The sequence below is a fragment of the Callithrix jacchus genome, chromosome 12 (assembly GCF_049354715.1).
Source record: "Callithrix jacchus isolate 240 chromosome 12, calJac240_pri, whole genome shotgun sequence".
Lineage (NCBI taxonomy): Eukaryota > Metazoa > Chordata > Mammalia > Primates > Cebidae > Callithrix > Callithrix jacchus.
This window is the reverse complement of record NC_133513.1, coordinates 95,233,376-95,251,931: the sequence shown is the minus strand read 5'-3', so window position 1 is coordinate 95,251,931 and position 18,556 is coordinate 95,233,376. Positions and strand designations below refer to the sequence as shown.

The window sequence follows — 18,556 nt, the reverse complement described above, 5'->3', positions numbered from 1 at the left end:
ACTTCTAAACCAATACATTTTTATCAAAGAACTTGAGAAATTTCCAAACGCACTTACCAAATATGTTCATATAAACTCCCAAGTTGGCAATTTCTAAACTTGTTTTTACAACTGTGCCAAAAATAGTTTTACCCAATTCTACAAAGAAAGTCCTCAAATATACATATATAACAAAGAAAGCCAGCTGTATAACAGGTAAGTTTCTTACTCATCTGATTGGCAAGATATGGCCTACTCCAAATATGGAAGTTTGCTGAACTCCCAAGAAGGAGTACCATCACTAAGTCATGTTCTATGTATCAATAACTACCCTGATTTAAATAAATTTGATAGCTTATGACAGCCCTAAAGAATCAGAAAATAAGAAATCTTTCTGACACTTTTGGGCATAGTAAAGAGGTCCTAAGCACAGTATTAGCTTAAGCTGTTTACAAAAATATCCAGAAGAAGAATTGTGTCATCTTTTGGGTCCCAGAGAAAAAGACAGCCTCCATGTCTGATGCTAGTTGGGATAAAACAAAAAACAAGATATTAAGAACAACTCTGAAATCCTACTATTCTCATTAGTACTGGGAATTTGATTACTCTTTTAACCACGCAACAGATCCCCTACAAAAACTTAGTGACCAGGCTATTTACCCATTTCCCACTTACCAGTGGTGTATGCGTGCTCCATCGGGCATTTCGTTTGATGGCCCCAACCACAATGTTAATCTCCCCTTGAATGATGTAAATATTCTTATCCACCATCTTGGCAAACCTACCAAAACAGTTAAGATAGGCTGCTGGTTAATATTTGGTTACCCAGAGCATACTCATGCTTAAAAATCAGTATCTAATAAGGTTAGAATTGTGATTTAACTTTTCAGCACCAAGATTTTCCATACTCATAAAATTTGTAATGCTAAAATGAGATGAAATCTATATTATGTTATGAATCCAACTATCTGGCTCTCCTATGGGGTCTTTGGAAGTTCAGGGTAGTCCAAGATACAACTCAAAAAGAATCAATCCAGAAAATTTCTCAAAGGCACCTCAACAATCTTCAGAAAGCATGTCAAATTCTTCAAAGTCAATTGTTCCCAAAGTCCTATGATGCCTTTAAGTACACAGATTCAACTTTAATGTCAGCTTGTTATAAACAATATTTCTGGCCAGGCGTGGTGGCTCATGCCTAGAATCCTAGCACTTCTAGGAGAGGACGAGACAGAAGGATCTCTTGAGCCCAGGAGTTTGAGACCAGCCTGGCAGCAGAATGAGACTCTCTTTCTCTCCTAAATATTATACATACACACACACACACACACACACACACACACACACACACGTGATATACATAAAAATATAATAGTCTCTTTGTTCTTTTTTATCTACTCAATAAAGTAACAGTGAAGATTGTAGTTAAGAAAAGAATAAAGGTTGCTGGAAGAATAGCACTGGTTTGGAATCACAGTTGTAATGTCAACTTAAAGGCTACATCTGAGTCAGGTGAAGTGGCTCGCACTTATAATCCCAGCACTTTGGGAATCCAAGGCAGCAGAATCAGCCGAGCCCAGGAATTGAGACCAGCCTAGGCAAACAGTGAGACTCAGTATTTAAAAAAAAAAAACTAAAACTAAAAAATTAGCTAGGCATGGTGGCATACACCTGTAGTCCTAGCTACTAGGGAGGTTGAGACAGGAGGATCACTTGAGTTTAGGAGTTCAAGGCTGCAGTGAGCTATGATCCCGCCACTGCACTCCAGCCTGCGTCACAGAGCAAGACACTATCTTTAAATACACACACACACACAGACACACACACACACACACACACACACACACACACTATATGACTGCATTCAATCTGCCCAGTTAGCTCCAGAAAATTGCACGGTGGCAGTGACAAGACCTTTGAAAAGTTCTGAAAATTCATGTTAACTTACAGCAAGAAAGCACTAATATGATATGTAAATATAAAATAAAAGGTCTGGGCTGATGTACCCAAACTTATAACCATAATTACTTCTAGAGAAGGTGCTATGAAATCAGGGTGCAGTCAGAGGATACTTGAGCCTTATCTGCAATGGTTTTGTCTTTTGGTTGTGTGTGTGTGTTGTTTTTGTTTTGTTTTGGTCTGAGACTTGCTTTGTCACCCAGGCTGGAGTGTAATGGCGCAATCTCAGCTCACTGCAAATTCCACCTCCTGAGTTCAAGCGATTCTCCTGCCTCAGCTTCCTGAGTAACTAGGATTATAAGCATACGCTACCACACCCAGCTAATTTTTGTATTTTTAGTAGAGACGAGGTTTTACCGTTTGGTCAGGCTGGTCTCAAACTCCCAACCTCGAGATCCACTCACTGTGGCCTCCCAAAATGCTGGGATTACAGGCGTGAGCCACCAAGCCTGGCCTTGGGTTTTTGTTTTGTTTTGTTTTGTTTGAGACGGGTCTCCCTCTGTCACCCAGGTTTGAGTCCCATGGCACTGACATGCCTCACTGCAGACTTGAATTCTTGGGCTCAAGCAACCCTCCCTGCATTAGCCTCCTGAATAGCAGGGACTTCAGGCGCACACCACCACACCCAACTAATTTTTGTATTTTTTGTAGAGATTGGGCTGGGGGTGGGTGTCTCACTTTGTTGCCCAGGTGGATCTGTAATGCTTTAATTTTTCACAAGGAGGTCAGGCATGGTGGCTTATGCCTGTAATCCCAGCACTTCAGAAAGCCAAAGTCTGTAGATCACTTGAGGTTGAGACCAGCCTGGCCAATACGATGAAACCCCATCTCTACTAAAAATATAAAAACTAGCCGGGAGTGTTTTTGTAGCTGGGATTACAGGGCTCCTGTAATTAATTACGGCAACCAGAGTAGCTATAATCCCACCTACTTGGGTTGCTGAGGCAGGAAAATTGCTTGAACCTGGGAGGTGGAGGTTAAAGTGAACTGAGATCACACCACTGTACTCCAGCCTGGGCAACAGAGACTCCATCTCAAAAAAATAAATAAATAATAAATAAATAAATAGGCTGAGCACAGTGACTCACACTTGTAATCCCAGCACTTTGGGAGGCCGAGGCGGGTGGATCATGAGGTCAGGAGTTCAAGACCAGACTGGCCAACACAATGAAATCCCATCTCTACTACAAATACAAAAATTAGCTGGGCATGGTGGCAGGCACCTGTAATCCCAACTACTTGGGAGGCTGAGGCAGGAGAATTGCCTGAACCCAGAAGGTAGAGGTTGCAGTGAGCCGAGATCACACCACTGCACTCTAGCCTGGGCAATGGAGCAAGACTCTGTCTCAATAAATAAATAAAAATTTATTTTACAAAAAGAATGTATTACTGTAGTATCAATCTAATTAAACATTAATAATGATAAGAGGTATATAATTTCTGCCCTTGAGGCATTTATACAGTTTAGTGGAACAGATAGGAAAACTGAGACACAGCCAGAGATATTAAAAAATTTACCCAGCAAGTAGCTCCATTTGTATATTTTGCATAAGATGAGGCCCCCCAGAAAGTGAAAAGCATGAAAACCACCGTGATAAAGGAAACTGGGTAAAAATTTTGTCCAGGGGCCAGTCATGATGGCTCACACCTATAATCCCAACACTTTGGAAGGCCAAGGTGAGCGGATCATTTGAGCCCAGGAGTTTGAGACCAGCCTGGACAACATGGGGAACCCTATGAAAAATACAAAAATTAGCCAGTTGTGGTAGTGCACACCTGTAGTCCCAGCTGCTAGGGAGGCTGAGCTGGGAGGATTGCCTGAGGCTTGTAGGTCGAGGCTGCAGTGACCCATGTTCACTCCACTGCACTCCAACTTGGGCAGCAGAACGAGACTCTGTCTAAAATAAAACAATAGGCTGGGAATGATGGCTTACGCCTGTAATCCCAACACTTTGGGAGGCCAAGGAAGGCAGATCAAAAGGTCAGGAGTTCGTGACCAGTCTAACCAACATGGTAAAATCCCATCTCTACTAAAAATACAAAAATTAGCTAGGTGTGGTGGTGCACACACCTGTAATTCCAGCTACTCGGGAGGCTGAGGCAGAAGAATCACTTGAATCCAGGAGGCAGAGGTTGCAGTGAGCTGAGAACGCACCACTGCACTCCAGCCTGGGCAACAGAGTGAGACTCCGTCTCAAAATAATAACAATAATAATAATAAAAATTTGTCGACACCCACAACACCTCCCCAGTCCACAAGGGCATCCAACACAAGATTTATATTAATGACAATTTAAAGAACCTGGTTAGTCTCAGAAGACTGTATGCTTTCCAAATGCTCTAGGAACACAACAACGTTCTCTTCTCAGAAGGTTCAACGATATGAATGTACAACAATGTTCTCTTCTGAGGAGGAGAACTTAGAAATAGAAGATAAATTCAAAAATGACTTAAAGTATCAGAAGAGAAAAGATTAAATCTCTCCTAGTATTTCCCCTTCCTGCTCTAGGCCTCTGAAAGGACTTAATAAGAAACTGCTAAGAGGTTGCTGCCTCCAGGGAAAGAAACTGGATGACTAGGGAACTGAGTGACTGGGGATAGAAATGAAAGGAAAACTAACTTTTCTCCGTATATTCTTTTTTACCTTTTGAATTTTGTGTCACAAACATTTATTACCTATTAACTATTTTTAAATTATAATCAACTGATTTACTAAAAACAAATAAGCTCTTTAGAAAAGAACTAACCACTATCTAAGATAGCAAAGATCTGAGCAAAAAAAATCAGTGTAAAAAAGAAACATCTAGGGAACAAACAGGAATTATTGTCAAGTACTATGCAGAGCTGCCTAATATCCTTCTAGGTCTCTGAGTGTGTATCTCCTCACTCAGGGAATCTCCAAGAGATTGTGCCCTTCAGCTTCAGATGGAAAACTGATGAACCACCTACTGCCTCATAGCCAGTGGCAGGGAAATCCCTTATCACAGGTCACAAAGGCCTCCAGAAATCTCATAAAAGTATAGTAGAAATGAACTTAAGAATCATCTTGAGTCAGAAATAACAAGAGAAATACATCCATTATGGACCCACAAAATGAAAAATTAACAGAAAAAAGAAGAGAGAGAACAACTAAATACATGGCAATTAACACCCTTAGCCAGATAAGTCACTGGCCCAGAGACTTCAAGTAACACATACCCTTGAAAGCACTGTCCATTTAAAGCTGGGCCTAGAACTTCCCCTAATGCTTCATGGCATCCCAGTTACCTCAACAGGATCCAAAGAGGAGTCACTGTATCACTTGGCAACTCTATCTAGATCTAAATAATCTAAACAAAAGCAGGAGAAAAAGAAACAATAAATTGGATTCTTATTTAATGGAACACCAAAAATATAACTCAGATTATTTCAATATGAAAAACAAAACTTGAAATCTCTTAGAAGCTAATATACGAGAATATTTTCTTGTTTATTTATTTATTTATTTTTTAGAGATAGGGTCTTGATATGTTGCCCAGGCTGGACTCAAACTCCAAGGGAGAAGTACCCAAACAGGAAACAAAAAGCAAAACCTCCAAAAAAAAATGGTTAATTCAGCCATGTTAAAATTTAAAATGTCTGTTCAAAAAGCACCATAAAAAAAGAGGAAAAACATAAGGCAAAAACTGGGAGAAAATATTTGTAGCACATATAACTAATAAAGGAGTAATATCCAGAGTATACAATAACTGCCCCAAAACTATAAGAACTAGACATATAATCTCTCCCCCAAAATGGCAACAAACATAAACAGAATAGGCATTTCACAGAATAGAAAACATAAATAGCAAATAAATATATGAAAAGATTATTGGCTTCAATAATCAGGAAAATTACAAAATAGGATTATAATGATATACCACTTTACACTCCTGAAATAGTAAAACACTTTAAATCTGACAATACTTAAAAGGCCAGGCGTTCATGCCTGTAATCCAGCATTTTGGGAGGCCAAGGCAGGAGGGTCACTTGAGCCCAGGGGTTTGAGAACAGCCTGGGTAACATGGCAAAACCCCATCTCTACAAAAAATTTAAAAATCAGCAGGGCACAGTGGCAGGTGCCTGTAGTCCCAGCCACTTGTGAGACTAAAATGGGAGGATCACTGGAGCCTAGGAGATCAAGGCTGCAATGAGTCATGATCATGCCACTGTACTCCAGCTTGGGCAGAAGAGTAAGACCCTGTCTCAAAAAAAGAAATGTTTTTAAGTTGGTAAAAAATGCAGACCAAGTGGCTGGTATGTATCTAAATTAATATGAATTTGAATAATAATTTGGCATTACCTTACAAAGTTAAAGCACTTCATATCCTGTATTTCAGTAATTCCAATTCTAGGACTATACTCCAGAGAAGCTCACAAAAAAATTGAGAATAGTGGCAAGGGGCGGGGAGCTTGGGGGAACAAACAGGGAAGGGCATACATGCAAGCCTCAGTTTTGGTGATGTTTTTCAAGCTGAGTGGCAGCCATTGGTGCCCCATATAAGCTATACACATTCTCTGCATAAAATAGACCCTTGGCTGGGCGTGGTAGCTCACACTTATAATCCCAGCACTTTGAGAGGCCAAGGTGGGCAGATCAACTGAGGTCAGCAGTTTGAGACCAGCCTGGTCAGAAGGGTAAAATCCCCACACTACTAAAAATACAAAAATTAGCCAGGAGTGGTGGTGGGCACCTATAATCCCAGCTACTTGGGAGGCTGAGGCAGGAAGACTGCTTGAACCCAGGAGGTGGAGGCTGCAGTAAGACAAGATTGTACCACTGCTCTCCAGCCTGGGCAGCAGAGCAAGATGCCATCTCAAGAAATAATAATAAAATAAAAGACTGAAAAAAAATAAAAGACTCTGAAAAGTTCCTTTTTTTTTTTGAGACAGGGTCTTATTCAATCAACCAGGCTGGAGTACAGTGGTACAATATTGGCTCACTGCAACATCTACTTCCTGGGCTCAAGTGATCCTCCCGCCTCAGCCTACCAGGTAGCTGGAACTACAGGGGTGAGCGACCATGCCTGGTTAATTTTTTTGTATTTTTTAGAGAGACAAGGTTTTGCCATGTTGCCCAGGCTGGTCTCAAATTCTTTATTTTTTTTTATTTTTATTTTTTTAGAAGGAATTTTGCTCGTTACCCAGGCTGGAGTGCAATGGCGTGATCTCGGCTCACCTCAACCTCCGCCTCCTGGGTTCAGGCAATTCTCCTGCCTCAGCCTCCTGAGTAGCTGGGATTACAGGCACGCGCCACCATGCCCAGCTAATTTTTTGTATTATTAGTAGAGACGGGGTTTCACTATGTTGACCAGGATGGTCTTGATCTCTTGACCTCGTGATCCACCCGCTTTGGCCTCCCAAAGTGCTGGGATTACAGGCTTGAGCCACCACGCCGGGCCTTGGTCTCAAATTCTTGAGCTCAAAGCAATCTGCCCGCCTTGGCCTCCCTATGAGGTGGGATTATAGGTGTGAGCTACCTCCCATACCCTGACATTCCTACTATTTAAAGTCATGGTCTTTGCTGCCACTTTGCCTTTGCACATGATGTTCTCTTTCTATTCTAAATGTTTTTTCTCATTTTTGTCCACCTGATAAACCCTTACTCATTCCATCCAAAAAGTCAATGAGGGAGTCAGAATATCTCAGTGGTTCTAAGAACAAGCTTACCATCACTTATTTACTTATTTTTCTTTTCTTTTTTTTTTTTTTTTTTTGAGACCGACTTTCGCTCTTGTTCTCCAGGATGGAGTGCAATTGCGCAATCTCAGCTCACCGAAACCTCTGCCTCCGGGGTTCAAGCTATTCTCTGCCTTAGCCTCCCAAGTAGGTAGGATTATAGGCATGTACCACCATGCCCGGTCTCAAACTCTCAACCTCAGGTGATCTGTCCACCGCGGCCTCCCAAAGTGCTGGGATTACAGGCATAAGCCACTGCGCCTGGCCCCTTTTTCTACTTTTTTAGCAGAGTATTTTTAGTAGTGTCAGGGTTTCACCATGTTGGCCAGGCTGGTCTCAAACTCCTGGTCTCAAATTCCTGATCTCAAGTGATCTACCTGCCTTGGCCTCCCAAAGTGCTGGGATTACAGGCATGAGCCACAATGCCCAGCCACCCACAGTACTTTGTACTTATATCTATTTAAACATATCTTGGCCGAGCACAGTGGCTGATGTCTGTAATCCCAGCACTTTGGGAGGCCACGGCAGGAGCATCAGTTGAGCCTAGAAGTTCAAGATCAGCCTGGGCAACATGGCAAGACCCTGTCTCTACAAAAAACTTTAAAAAATTGGCCGGGTGTGGTGGCACACACTGGTTGTCCCAGCTACTTGGGAGGCTAAGGCAGAAGGATCACATGAGGCCAGGAGTTCCAGGCTGCCCTGAGCTATTATCCTGCCACTGCACTCCAGCCTGGGTGATAGTGTGACACTGTCTCAAATAAATAAATGAAAATGAAAATAAATATATCTTATACTGATTTACAGTTATTTATTTGGTATATTCCCACCATGAGACTATCGGGCTCTATCTCAGGGGGAAAGACCATGATTTATTTACCTTGTTATCTCCAAAGCCTGACACATAGTAAGAAAATGATCAATAAATACTGGATGAACAAATAAATAAACTAACATCAAAACTCCAGATTGACTCAATAGTGGTGCAGCACACATCCACCTGATGAAAAATGACTTCGTAGAAGACAATGACTCTGAGCCAGACTTGCAAATCTTTTTTCTGTATTCTATATTTGCTTCTCTACCAGAAGTTAAAAACCTTCATACAGGAAAAAAGAATCCATATTTACCTACCAGCCAAATTATAATACTTCTTTTTTCACATGTATCTTCCTGACATCTCCTCAAGTGTTATTTGCACATTCCCATTTTTGTGAAATATATAAGTTTTAACGTAACTGTCAATTCTTCATATATATCTTATTGCCTTTGGTTCTAAATAGCTGTTATTAATACACTAGTGTTTAAGTTTTTTTTCTTAATCACTTTTATTTTATTTACTTATTTGAGACGGAGTTTCGCTCTTGTCTCCCAGGCTGGAGTGCAGTGGCTAGATCTCAGCTCACTGGAACCCCACCTCCAGGATTCAAGTGATTCTTCTGCCTTGGCCTCCAGAGTAGCTGGGATTACAGGCTCCCACCACCACACCTTGTTAATTTTTCTATTTTTAGTAGAGGCAGGGTTTCACAATGTTGGCCAGGCTGGTCTTGAACTCCTGACCTCATGTGATCCACCCACCCTGGCCTCCCAAAGTGCTGGAATTACAGGCATGAGCCACTGCACCTGGCCTCTTGATCACTTTTAAACATTGTCCTTGACCACGTGCAGTAGTTCTCATTTGTAATCCCAGCACTTTGGGAGGCCAAAACAGGAGGACTGCTTGAGCTCAGGAGTCAGAGACCAGCCTAAGGAGCATTAAAAAAAAAAAAAAATTAGTGGGACATAGTGGTACATGCCTGTAGTCCCAGCTACCTAGAGAGGCTGAGGCAGGAAAATCACTTGAGCCTGAAAAATCAATGCTGCAATGGGCTATGATGACACCACTGCACTTTGGGCAACATGATAAAACCCTGTCTCTACAAAAAATGAAAATATCAGGCAGGTGTGGTGGCATGCACCTATAGTCCCAGATACTCAGGAGGCTGAGATGGGAGGATCATTTGAGCCTGAGAGACAAATGTTACAATGAGTCAAGATCTCACTCTACTGTACTCCAGCTTGGGTGGCAAAGAGAGACTCTGTCTCAAAAAAAAAAAAATTGTCCTTATCCAACTAGCAAATAAATTCTCCAAAGGCAAAAACCCAAGTTTTTCTTTTTCATGATGCCTTTGTGTCTAATACAGAGCTGTGCAAACCAAGAAAACTGATGGACTTTCTGAAAAGGTAGATGGTAGTAGAGAACTGAAGGACCAGTAATAGGCCCTTCTGAGGTTTATCTTTACTCAGTCCCTTTAAAAGCCAGAGAAACACTAAAAATGTAGAGCTTTTAACATTTCTAGAGGTGGCCTAGGAACACCCCACAGTTCAGTGCTTTACTGAGAATACCCAAAATTATTAAACTAGTAAACAACTTATTGAGCTCAAGAAATTTACTCAAAGGGTGGAAGTAAAAAGTTAAACTGGGAAACAAGCTGGTGCCGTGACAGGGCATCACTGGAAAATCCTCCCAGACCTGATCATCAGGTGACCCATGTACCTCAGCTCTGCCATGCCATCTCCTCCCACTGTGGAGATTCTGAGAGTATCTCAAGAACCAATTACAAGGTGAGCTACTAATACATCCAAAGCTGTCTAATATATCCAAAGCTGTCCAAAGCTGTCCCTTCTGCCAGCTTGGAAATGAAAAATGAAACAAAGCTTCTCTATCTCACTCCATCTTTTAGCCACTCAGGGCACCCAAGCTATAAAGGTGACAGTTGGCAGAGTAGGACAAAGAAAAAAAGTCTGTGTGATTACGCATGGAGAACTGCAGTGATTAAGTCTCATAAGGCCTGCCCATTTTGTATATCAAGGGTCATCATCCAGTAGCCATTGGGCAGAATCCAGTCCACTGACATATTTTGTTTGGTCTGAAAAAGACTTAATATTTTTAACTAGTTTCCAACAATTAGGAAACACAACAATCTAAATTTCCAGTTTCTCCTGAAAAATAGAAAGAGTGGTCATTCTGTGCCTGCATTCTAAAACAGTAACAATCTGCTGAAAAAGGAGTGGCCGGCTCTTAAATAAGGGAATGGGTTGAGCATAGTGGTTCATTCCTACAATCCCAGCACTTTGAGAGGCCAAGGTGGGAGGATTGCTTGAATCCAGGAGTTCAAAATCAGTCTGAGCAACACAGTGAGACCTTGTTACTACAAAATATTTTAAAAATTGGCCAGGCGTGGTGGCTCACGCCCGTAATCCCAGCACTTTGGGAGGCTGAGGTGGATCACCTGAGGTCGGGAGTTCGAGACCAGGCTGACCAACATGGAGAAACCCTATCTCTACTAAAAACACAAAAATTAGCCGAAAGTGGTAGTGGGTGCCTGTAATCTTGGCTACTCAGGAGGCTGAGGCAGGAGAATTGCTTGAACCTGAAAGGCGGAGGTTGTAGTGAGCCGAGATGTGCCACTGCACTCCAGCCTGGGCAACAAAGTGAGACTCAACATCAAAAAAAAAAAATTAAAAAATTAGCTAGGTGGCCAGGCACAGTGGGTCAGGCCTGTAATTCCAGCACTTTGGGAGGCCGAGGTGGGTGGATCGTCTGAGGTCAGGAGTTCGTAACTAGCCTGACCAACATAGTGAAATTCTGTCTCTACTAAAAATACAAAAAATTAGCTGGGTGTGGTGGCGGGGTCCTGTAATCCCAGCTACTCAGAAGGTTGAGGCAGGAAAATCACTTGAACCCAGGAGGCAGAGTTTGCAGTGAGCCGAGATCGTGCCATTGCACTTCAGCCTGGGCAACAAGAGCAAGACTCCGTCTCAGAAAAAAAAAAAAAATTAGCTGGGCATAGTGGTGCACATTTGTGGTCCCATGGTCCCAGCTACTTGGGAGACTGAGATGAGAGGATCACTTGAGCCCAGAGGTCAAGGCTGCAGTGAGCTGTGATTGCTCCTCTGCACTCCAACCTGGGCTACAGAGCAAGACCTTGTCTCAAAAAAAAAAAAAATAATTAAATTAAGTTAAAGATAAAAAAAATAAAGGCATGGGTTTTCCAGTACACCACAGTCTCCGCTATTCCAAATACATTCCCATGTAATTCAATTCACTCATTTACATTACCTGCCTGGTATTTAGGCAGGTGAGCTTGTAACCCCTGGTTTATATGATTGGCAAATCATTACTGTGCCATCATACTTAATTTCCACTACTACTGGAACAAATCATCACTTCTATGATTACTTCTATTATTATTGGGGTTCAAATCAGCACAGTGCTCAATATTTTCTTTTTTATTTTATTTTTTTATTTTTCCTGAGAGTATACCAAGTAAAATATTTTCATTTAATTAAACAACTACAGTTGAACATAATGAAATACAAAAACAGAATAACAGCTAAACATTAGCCCATTATATTAACATAGCTCTTCCAGCCTGAGGATAAAATTAACCTCCCCTTCTCCCTTAAATTCAATCCCCCCATTAACCCACAACAGAATCATTCTAATCAGTCACACACAGCCACAGGGATACAGAGTGTAATCAATCAATGAGAAGTGTCACACAAAGATTAGGATGATCCTTGCAGTTAATACTCTATAAATAGAGTCTCCTCAAAAGCAAAAGCTGTCTTCTTCCTCTCTAGCTGCCCACAGCGGCCAGTCTAAGTACCCTATCAATGAGCTTATTATGTAAAAGTGGCAGTCATCCTGACTTCTGGAACACGGGGAAATAAAATAGTAGTGGAACTTTGAGAACTCTGAGCTGAAACTGGGATTGGTGCCCAGCTACTTTGGAGATGTGTCTACAACCTGAGTTCCCACTGTGCCAGTGAGCATCACTGTCAAGACTGGAACACACTGTCTATAAACACCATTAAAAAGAAGCTCAAATACAAGTTTAAGACTTGTATTTGAGCCAGGTGCTGTGGCTCACACCTGTAATCCCAGCACTTTGGGAGGCCAAGGTGAGTGGATCACGAGGTCAGGAGATTTGAGACCATCCTGGCTAACACGGTGAAACCCTGTCTCTACTAAAAATACAAAAAATTAGCCGGGCATGGTGGCACATGCCTGTAATCCCAGCTACTCGGGAAGCTAAAGCAGGAGAATCTCTTGAACCCAGAAGGCAGAGGTTGCAGTGAGCCGAGATCATGCCAACTGCACTCCAGCCTGGGCGACAGAGCAAGACTCTGTCTCAAAAAAAAAAAAAAAGACTTGCATTTGAAGGATGAATTTTCTGATTTGTGGGTGGGAGTGGGAATTATTCCCATCTAGAAAATTATTCCTATCTAGAAATGACAGGATAAAAAAAAGAGAGAGAAAACCTTTTGATGCCTCTATAGTCACCCTCGGGCTCAGAGACTAGATTGCCTGTTATGCAAAGCATATCAACTCAACAGGGCAATGGCCCAGGTGAGCAAGGCAGGCTCATCAAACCTGGGTACCTCCTGAACTATGTCATTTCATTTGCTACATTCAACTACTTTTTGGGGGTGGGGAGAGGGGAGGAATTCTACAACTTAGATCAGCAAGTTAAAATGCAAATAGTTTCCTGTACCATTTCCATCCCACTAATTCTAAATCAACACACATAAAGCGTAAATAATGCCATCCCCCTTCTCCCAACGCACATCAAAATTCAATTTCATAAGGGCAAAGGGAAATTATGAAATTTCAAATTCATAAGGGCAAAGGCAGGAAAAACTGAGTTCAGTCATTCTAAGATCCTAAATAATTTTCTAACACCATGAGGTTTTGATCCTCCTAGTTCCTACCTCACCATGCAAAAGTGCAAAGTGTTCCTGACTGCCAGGGCCAAAAGCAGGCCACAAGTCCTGATCACATACTGAAACTAATCCCATATACAGATAACATTTATTGAGTGCCCACTACATACCAAAAGGCATTAGGTTGATCCTGCTCTTAACCTACTACATGCTCCAGCTAGGCTACTGCTCATACATGCTACTACTTTTAAGAAGTGCATTAACTGAGCAATCCCAAAGAAGACCTTTCCATCTGTATCCTCCACAGGGCCTAGAGTGCCTTGTATACCTGAATTAAAGACATACAAGTTTCCACATTGCGCATTAAAAAACATCATCTACACTATTCCTTATTTCTAAAAGCACTCTTTCTAAAAGCATTCTGCTGCTCTTACCCTACAATTGGCTGAAAATCTCTCATGACTTTTTGCCCACTAAAAATAATAGGCCAACAGTATGAAACTTTGGCAGTATTCTCTGCTCTCAGTCAAATATGTCATAATAGAGTGGCTTCTTTATGATTAAACCTCATCTCGTTAGTGAAGACCTGGGGAAAATATGTCAACAAAAACATATACCAGAAAAGAATACCTGTGAAAGAGTGTCTAAAGGAACAAATAGGCCCAGAAGATAAGTCTAGTGTTTACATACAGACCCAGACAGGCAGCTGAGCTGTCCAGTAAGTAAGAGGGAAGCCTTCTCATAGCCCAGTTTCCTGTGCTGCTATAACCTCAAGCCTTTCACACATCTGTCTGCTGACAATCTGATTCTAGGTGCACTAGCTCATCATCCAGTATTAACGAAGCAGTTCCTTTGTATTAGTGAAGCAGTCACAAAGAAGCAGACGCTGTACACAATCTGGAGAGCCTTTCATATCTAAAGTCTGAAAACCCATAAAAGTAGAGACAATGCTCCTTAGGTTTGCTTTCAGCTTTTGAGTACTGGGCTCTTTAGGATGCAGAAAGCGCTGGAAAAGAGGAGCTGAAAACTAAGTCAAGCCTGGGAAAATAGAAGATTTGGGCACCTACAAAGGATCAGCAAAGAGAGCAGAAATCGCCCCTCCTGAGGCAAGGGCCTGACCTTTGCCCCTGCATACCTCCCTGTTCCCTCCCACAACAACCCTTCCCTCGTCTTATTCCTGTCCGCTGCGTCCTTAACCCACCCTGGCTCGCCCAATTTAAGGGTCCTTCCCCCTAACTCCCTATTGAGATGTCAGGGAGGCCTTCACGACACCAGAACTCTAGGAAGAGACTTCGCTGACCTGTCAGCGGATCCAAAATGGCGGGGCCTAGTCCCAGGACCGGCAGTCGCTGCTCATGTCCAGCCCACACCCCGGAGGCGTCTCCGAGCAGCTCTCCCGGCTCTGGTAGCAGATGGGAGAAGAGAAGGAGCTCGTTTCCTGGAAATTGAGGCCGAAATCAGAGTGGGAATGCACAGTCCGCTAGGATGAGTCGGCCGGGACGGGCAGTGGAGCCGGCTACCTTCCCTGTCAGCTCACTGACGTGGTAACTAGCCTCAGTCTAGCCCGCTGCCTGGTAACTGCACGAATCTTGCCAGATGCAGCCAATCATAGCTTTGCACCGTGAAAAGTAGCATTCCGACTCTCCAATCGAATAAAGGAAATTGGCTTCAGGAGGCGGGTAGTGCCTAAAGAGGCGAGATTACAAGGGAAAGGGTAGGTAGGGGACAACCAACGGATACGAGTACTCTCTGAGTGACAGTTTAAAAATCCAATAAAAAATTAGGAACTGTGCTGGGCGGTTAGAGAGGTGGAGTAGGTAGAGTTTGGTTGCAGTGTGCGGTTTGGCAGTGGCTGCTGCGCATTACGGGCTACAATTGGCTGGAAAGGGGCGGGGTCCGTTTTGAGAGCTTGAGCGGGCATCCTTATTTCCCTGTCCACGTACTATCAAAGTTACCTGGGCCAAGACCATACTCCTTGAGGGATCACTCCTTTTCGAGGCAACTCTGGGCTTCCTTCATCCTAAAACAAGTCCAGCGATCTATTCCGCACCCTCCTTTCCTCGCCCTCTCGTCCACCTTCCCGGTGTGGCTTCTCACAGTTGTGTCTGTCACGTCCCAACTCTGTTTCAGCGCCTTCTGCCCCGTTCCCATTATACAGAAATAGAGACAATAGCAAGTAGCAGAAGCCCTGGATATCTAATTTAAGTCTTTTCATTTTACATCATAGGAAACAGCCCCAGGGTGGAAGGCTGGGCCCAGGTTCACATTACTAGTAAATAGCAGAACAGAGAGATAAACCCCTGGATCTCCTCACCCCCGGTAACTCTTTTCACTGCCTTTTGTCACCTCTTATGCCTTCTTAGTATATAGGGCTGCGACTCCCGGTTGCCTCTCATACCAAGCCTTGAACGGGCCTTACCACCAGGCAGAAAGCTAAATACTCTGCTTAGCCCACATTTTCAGTGATAGGAAACAGAAGTCTTTCTTGTTTGCTTTAGAAACAAGAAAGGGGCCTGAGGGTTGGATGCCCACCTGTTTTCACTCTCTTGCCCCCAGCTGCCTCCTCCATTTGCAAGAGATGATAGAGGTTTCTAAGCTATTTAGAATTACCTGTGTTACCTGGAAGTGAGAATGTGTGGAAAGAGAACAAGAGATGGGTTTTCTCCTAGCAGACTGAATCATGAAATTCTCAGCCTGTTTGAGACACTAGAGCCCCAGTGTCCCTGCAGACCTGGAGAGACTGCTGGGAGGCAGTGAAAAAAGATACCAACTCTTCCATACTTCCTCCCAGTTATGGACAACTCAAGTCCAAGGAAGCTCATAACCACATAGGAATGTAGTCTCAAAACCATACATCTAAAGACCATCCACGTGCTACGATGCTCTAGTTTTTTGTTTTTGGCTCTTTTGTTTTGTTTTTTGTTTTTTGTTTGTTTTTGAGACGGAGTCTTGCTCTGTTGCCCAGGATGGAGTGCAGTGGCGCAATCTTGGCTTAATGCAACCTCTGCCTCTGCCTCCTGGGTTCAAGTGATTCTCCTGTCTCAGCCTACCAGGTAGCTGGGATCATAGGGGTTTTCCACCATGCTAGGCTAATTTTTATATTTTTAGAAGAGATGGGGTTTCACCATGTTGGACAGGCTGGTCTCGAATTCCTGACCTCAGGTGATCCTCCAGCCTCAGCCTCCCGAAGTGTTGAAATTACAGGCGTGAGTCAACACTCCTGGCCACAATACTCTAGTGTAAAGCACCCATCAGACCTGACATCAGACCTGAAGAACCCCTCAATAACTCCCTACACCTGCACTTTGGGCTTCTGGTCAGTGGGTCCAGCTGAGGATCTAGCCTCTTTCACCCAAAGAGAGTCAGGAAAAGAGGATATACCATCATAGCACCTCTTTCCACATTACCTCTGAGCCATTTTCTTCGTCATTTGAAAACTGGAAATTGGTGTCCTGGGCCTGTCTCAAATTGAGAGGTCCTGGAGAGTCCACTGGAAAATTCTCTAAGTGGGCCAAAACTTCCTGCTCACCCATATCCACTTCCACATGAATACCTCCAGAAATTCATCATTCTAAAAGCATTCGATTGTCCAATAGAGATGGAGAAGAAAGAGATGACAATTCCCTTGTCCCTCCTAACCACTAATCATCATCTTACCAGGCAGAACATCTTCCTCATAGATTTCAATGTGACATATTCATTGATATTCTACATTATGCCTGGGAATAATAGACATGGTCCTTACCCTTCTAAATTTTAGTCTCATAGTGGACAAAACATAAGCTGATCGCTTCAATATGGTGGGTGGTTAATAGAGGTTATACACAGAAGGGAGCTGGAGGCTAACCTGAGAGTTCAGAAAAGGCTTCCCAGAGAAAACAAGGCCTGAGTGGAACACTGGAGGAGTAGGAATTTACAATATAAAGATGGGTTACTTTTACAGGAACCGCCAGAGGTGTGCAGGAAACTACTAGAAAATTGGAGATGAAGACAAGGTCAGGTCCTGAAGGTCTCGTATGTCAGCTATACATACAAAAGGGAGCTTGACCTTTATTCTGAGTCAATACGTGACTGTTCAGATTTGCCTTAAGGGCATATTGTGTGACTGAGCTTAGGCTCTTGGAGCACCCAAGCAACACATCCTAACTGGGAGAAGAGAAGGAGCCTGCTTCCTGGAAATCGAGGCCAAAGTCAGAGTGAGACAGTACAGTCTACCAGGATGTTCCTTGGACATCGATCCTGTCCCTTGCAAATTCCTAACCAGCAGGCACCACACCTTGCCCGCAGGACTTAACTTGGTACCACCAGCGGGAAACCAGCCCTGCCAAAGGAGGGAGAGCACAGCCCAAGCAAAACGACAGTGCAGACTGAAAGGCAATTGGTCCATGCATTTGGAGTGCCCAGCCCAAGCCCTGAGATCCAGCAGAAACCTTCTCTTAATTGTTTTGTGCGGGGAGGGAGGTGATAGTTACTTGTCCAAGTTCATTCGGTGACGGTGCAGTTCGTGGCAGCGTTGGAACACCCCTTTGGTTTGTCTCATTCCAAACCCTGCTGTCTCCACGAAGTCACCTTCCTTGGAGAAGAGGGGAGAAATGAAGAGGAGGAAAGATATGAAGAAAAAGGAACAGAAGGGAAGAGAAATGAGTGTTTAAAGTGGCAGAGGAGGGAGAGGGGTAAACAGTAGGAGCGAAGCGGCTAAGGAGAAAGAAGAGGAAAGAAAGGCGAGACGTAGGAGGATTGGAACAGAGACAAAAGGGAGGAGAGACGGACAGCGACAAGTGGAGAAAATCGGCGAAACTTGAGCGGCAGAGAAGTCTGAGCGCTGAGACCCGGCGGCCCCGTGCGCCTTCCCACCTGGCGCCGATCCACTTTGCTCGGGGTAGTGGCCCAGCCCCACTTCGCCGCCAGCCAACCCCTTTTAACTGGGGCTATCGGGACCACTCTACTCTCGCCCACTTGGCTCTGCCAAAGCGTCCTAGCCCGAGCGCGGTCTGTGCCACGTGGGGAGGGGCGCGGCCCAGTTACTGAGGAGCGCTTCTGATTGGCCAGAGGGCGGTGTTCTTGGCGTCTCGCCGGTCAGACCCCTCCCTCAAAGGCGGGACCTGGAAATCCACAGCTGGAAAGGGCGGAGCCCCGGCAGCGCAGCTGGAAAGGGGCGGGGCCTGACGCACGCAGCTCGCCGCGGCGGGCTGGGGGCGCCCTGGTCTGCCATAAAGTG

General features: G+C 43.8%; 1 protein-coding gene across 15 annotated transcripts in view; it reads right to left on the bottom strand.

Annotated features, from left to right (window-relative positions):
* GBF1 (golgi brefeldin A resistant guanine nucleotide exchange factor 1) overlaps positions 1-14,888 on the bottom strand; it is a 130,691-nt gene extending 115,803 nt beyond the window's left edge. For all 15 annotated transcript variants that reach the window (XM_035268902.3, XM_035268904.3, XM_078346378.1 and 12 more), the window contains exons 1-2: positions 14,639-14,888; positions 655-760 (exon numbers count right to left, since the gene is read on the bottom strand). In XM_035268902.3, the coding sequence (XP_035124793.3) occupies positions 655-750 (96 nt within the window). In that variant the 5' untranslated portion in view covers positions 751-760; positions 14,639-14,888. The remainder of the gene's footprint in view (positions 1-654; positions 761-14,638) is intronic.
* Positions 14,889-18,556: the final 3,668 nt, after the last annotated feature.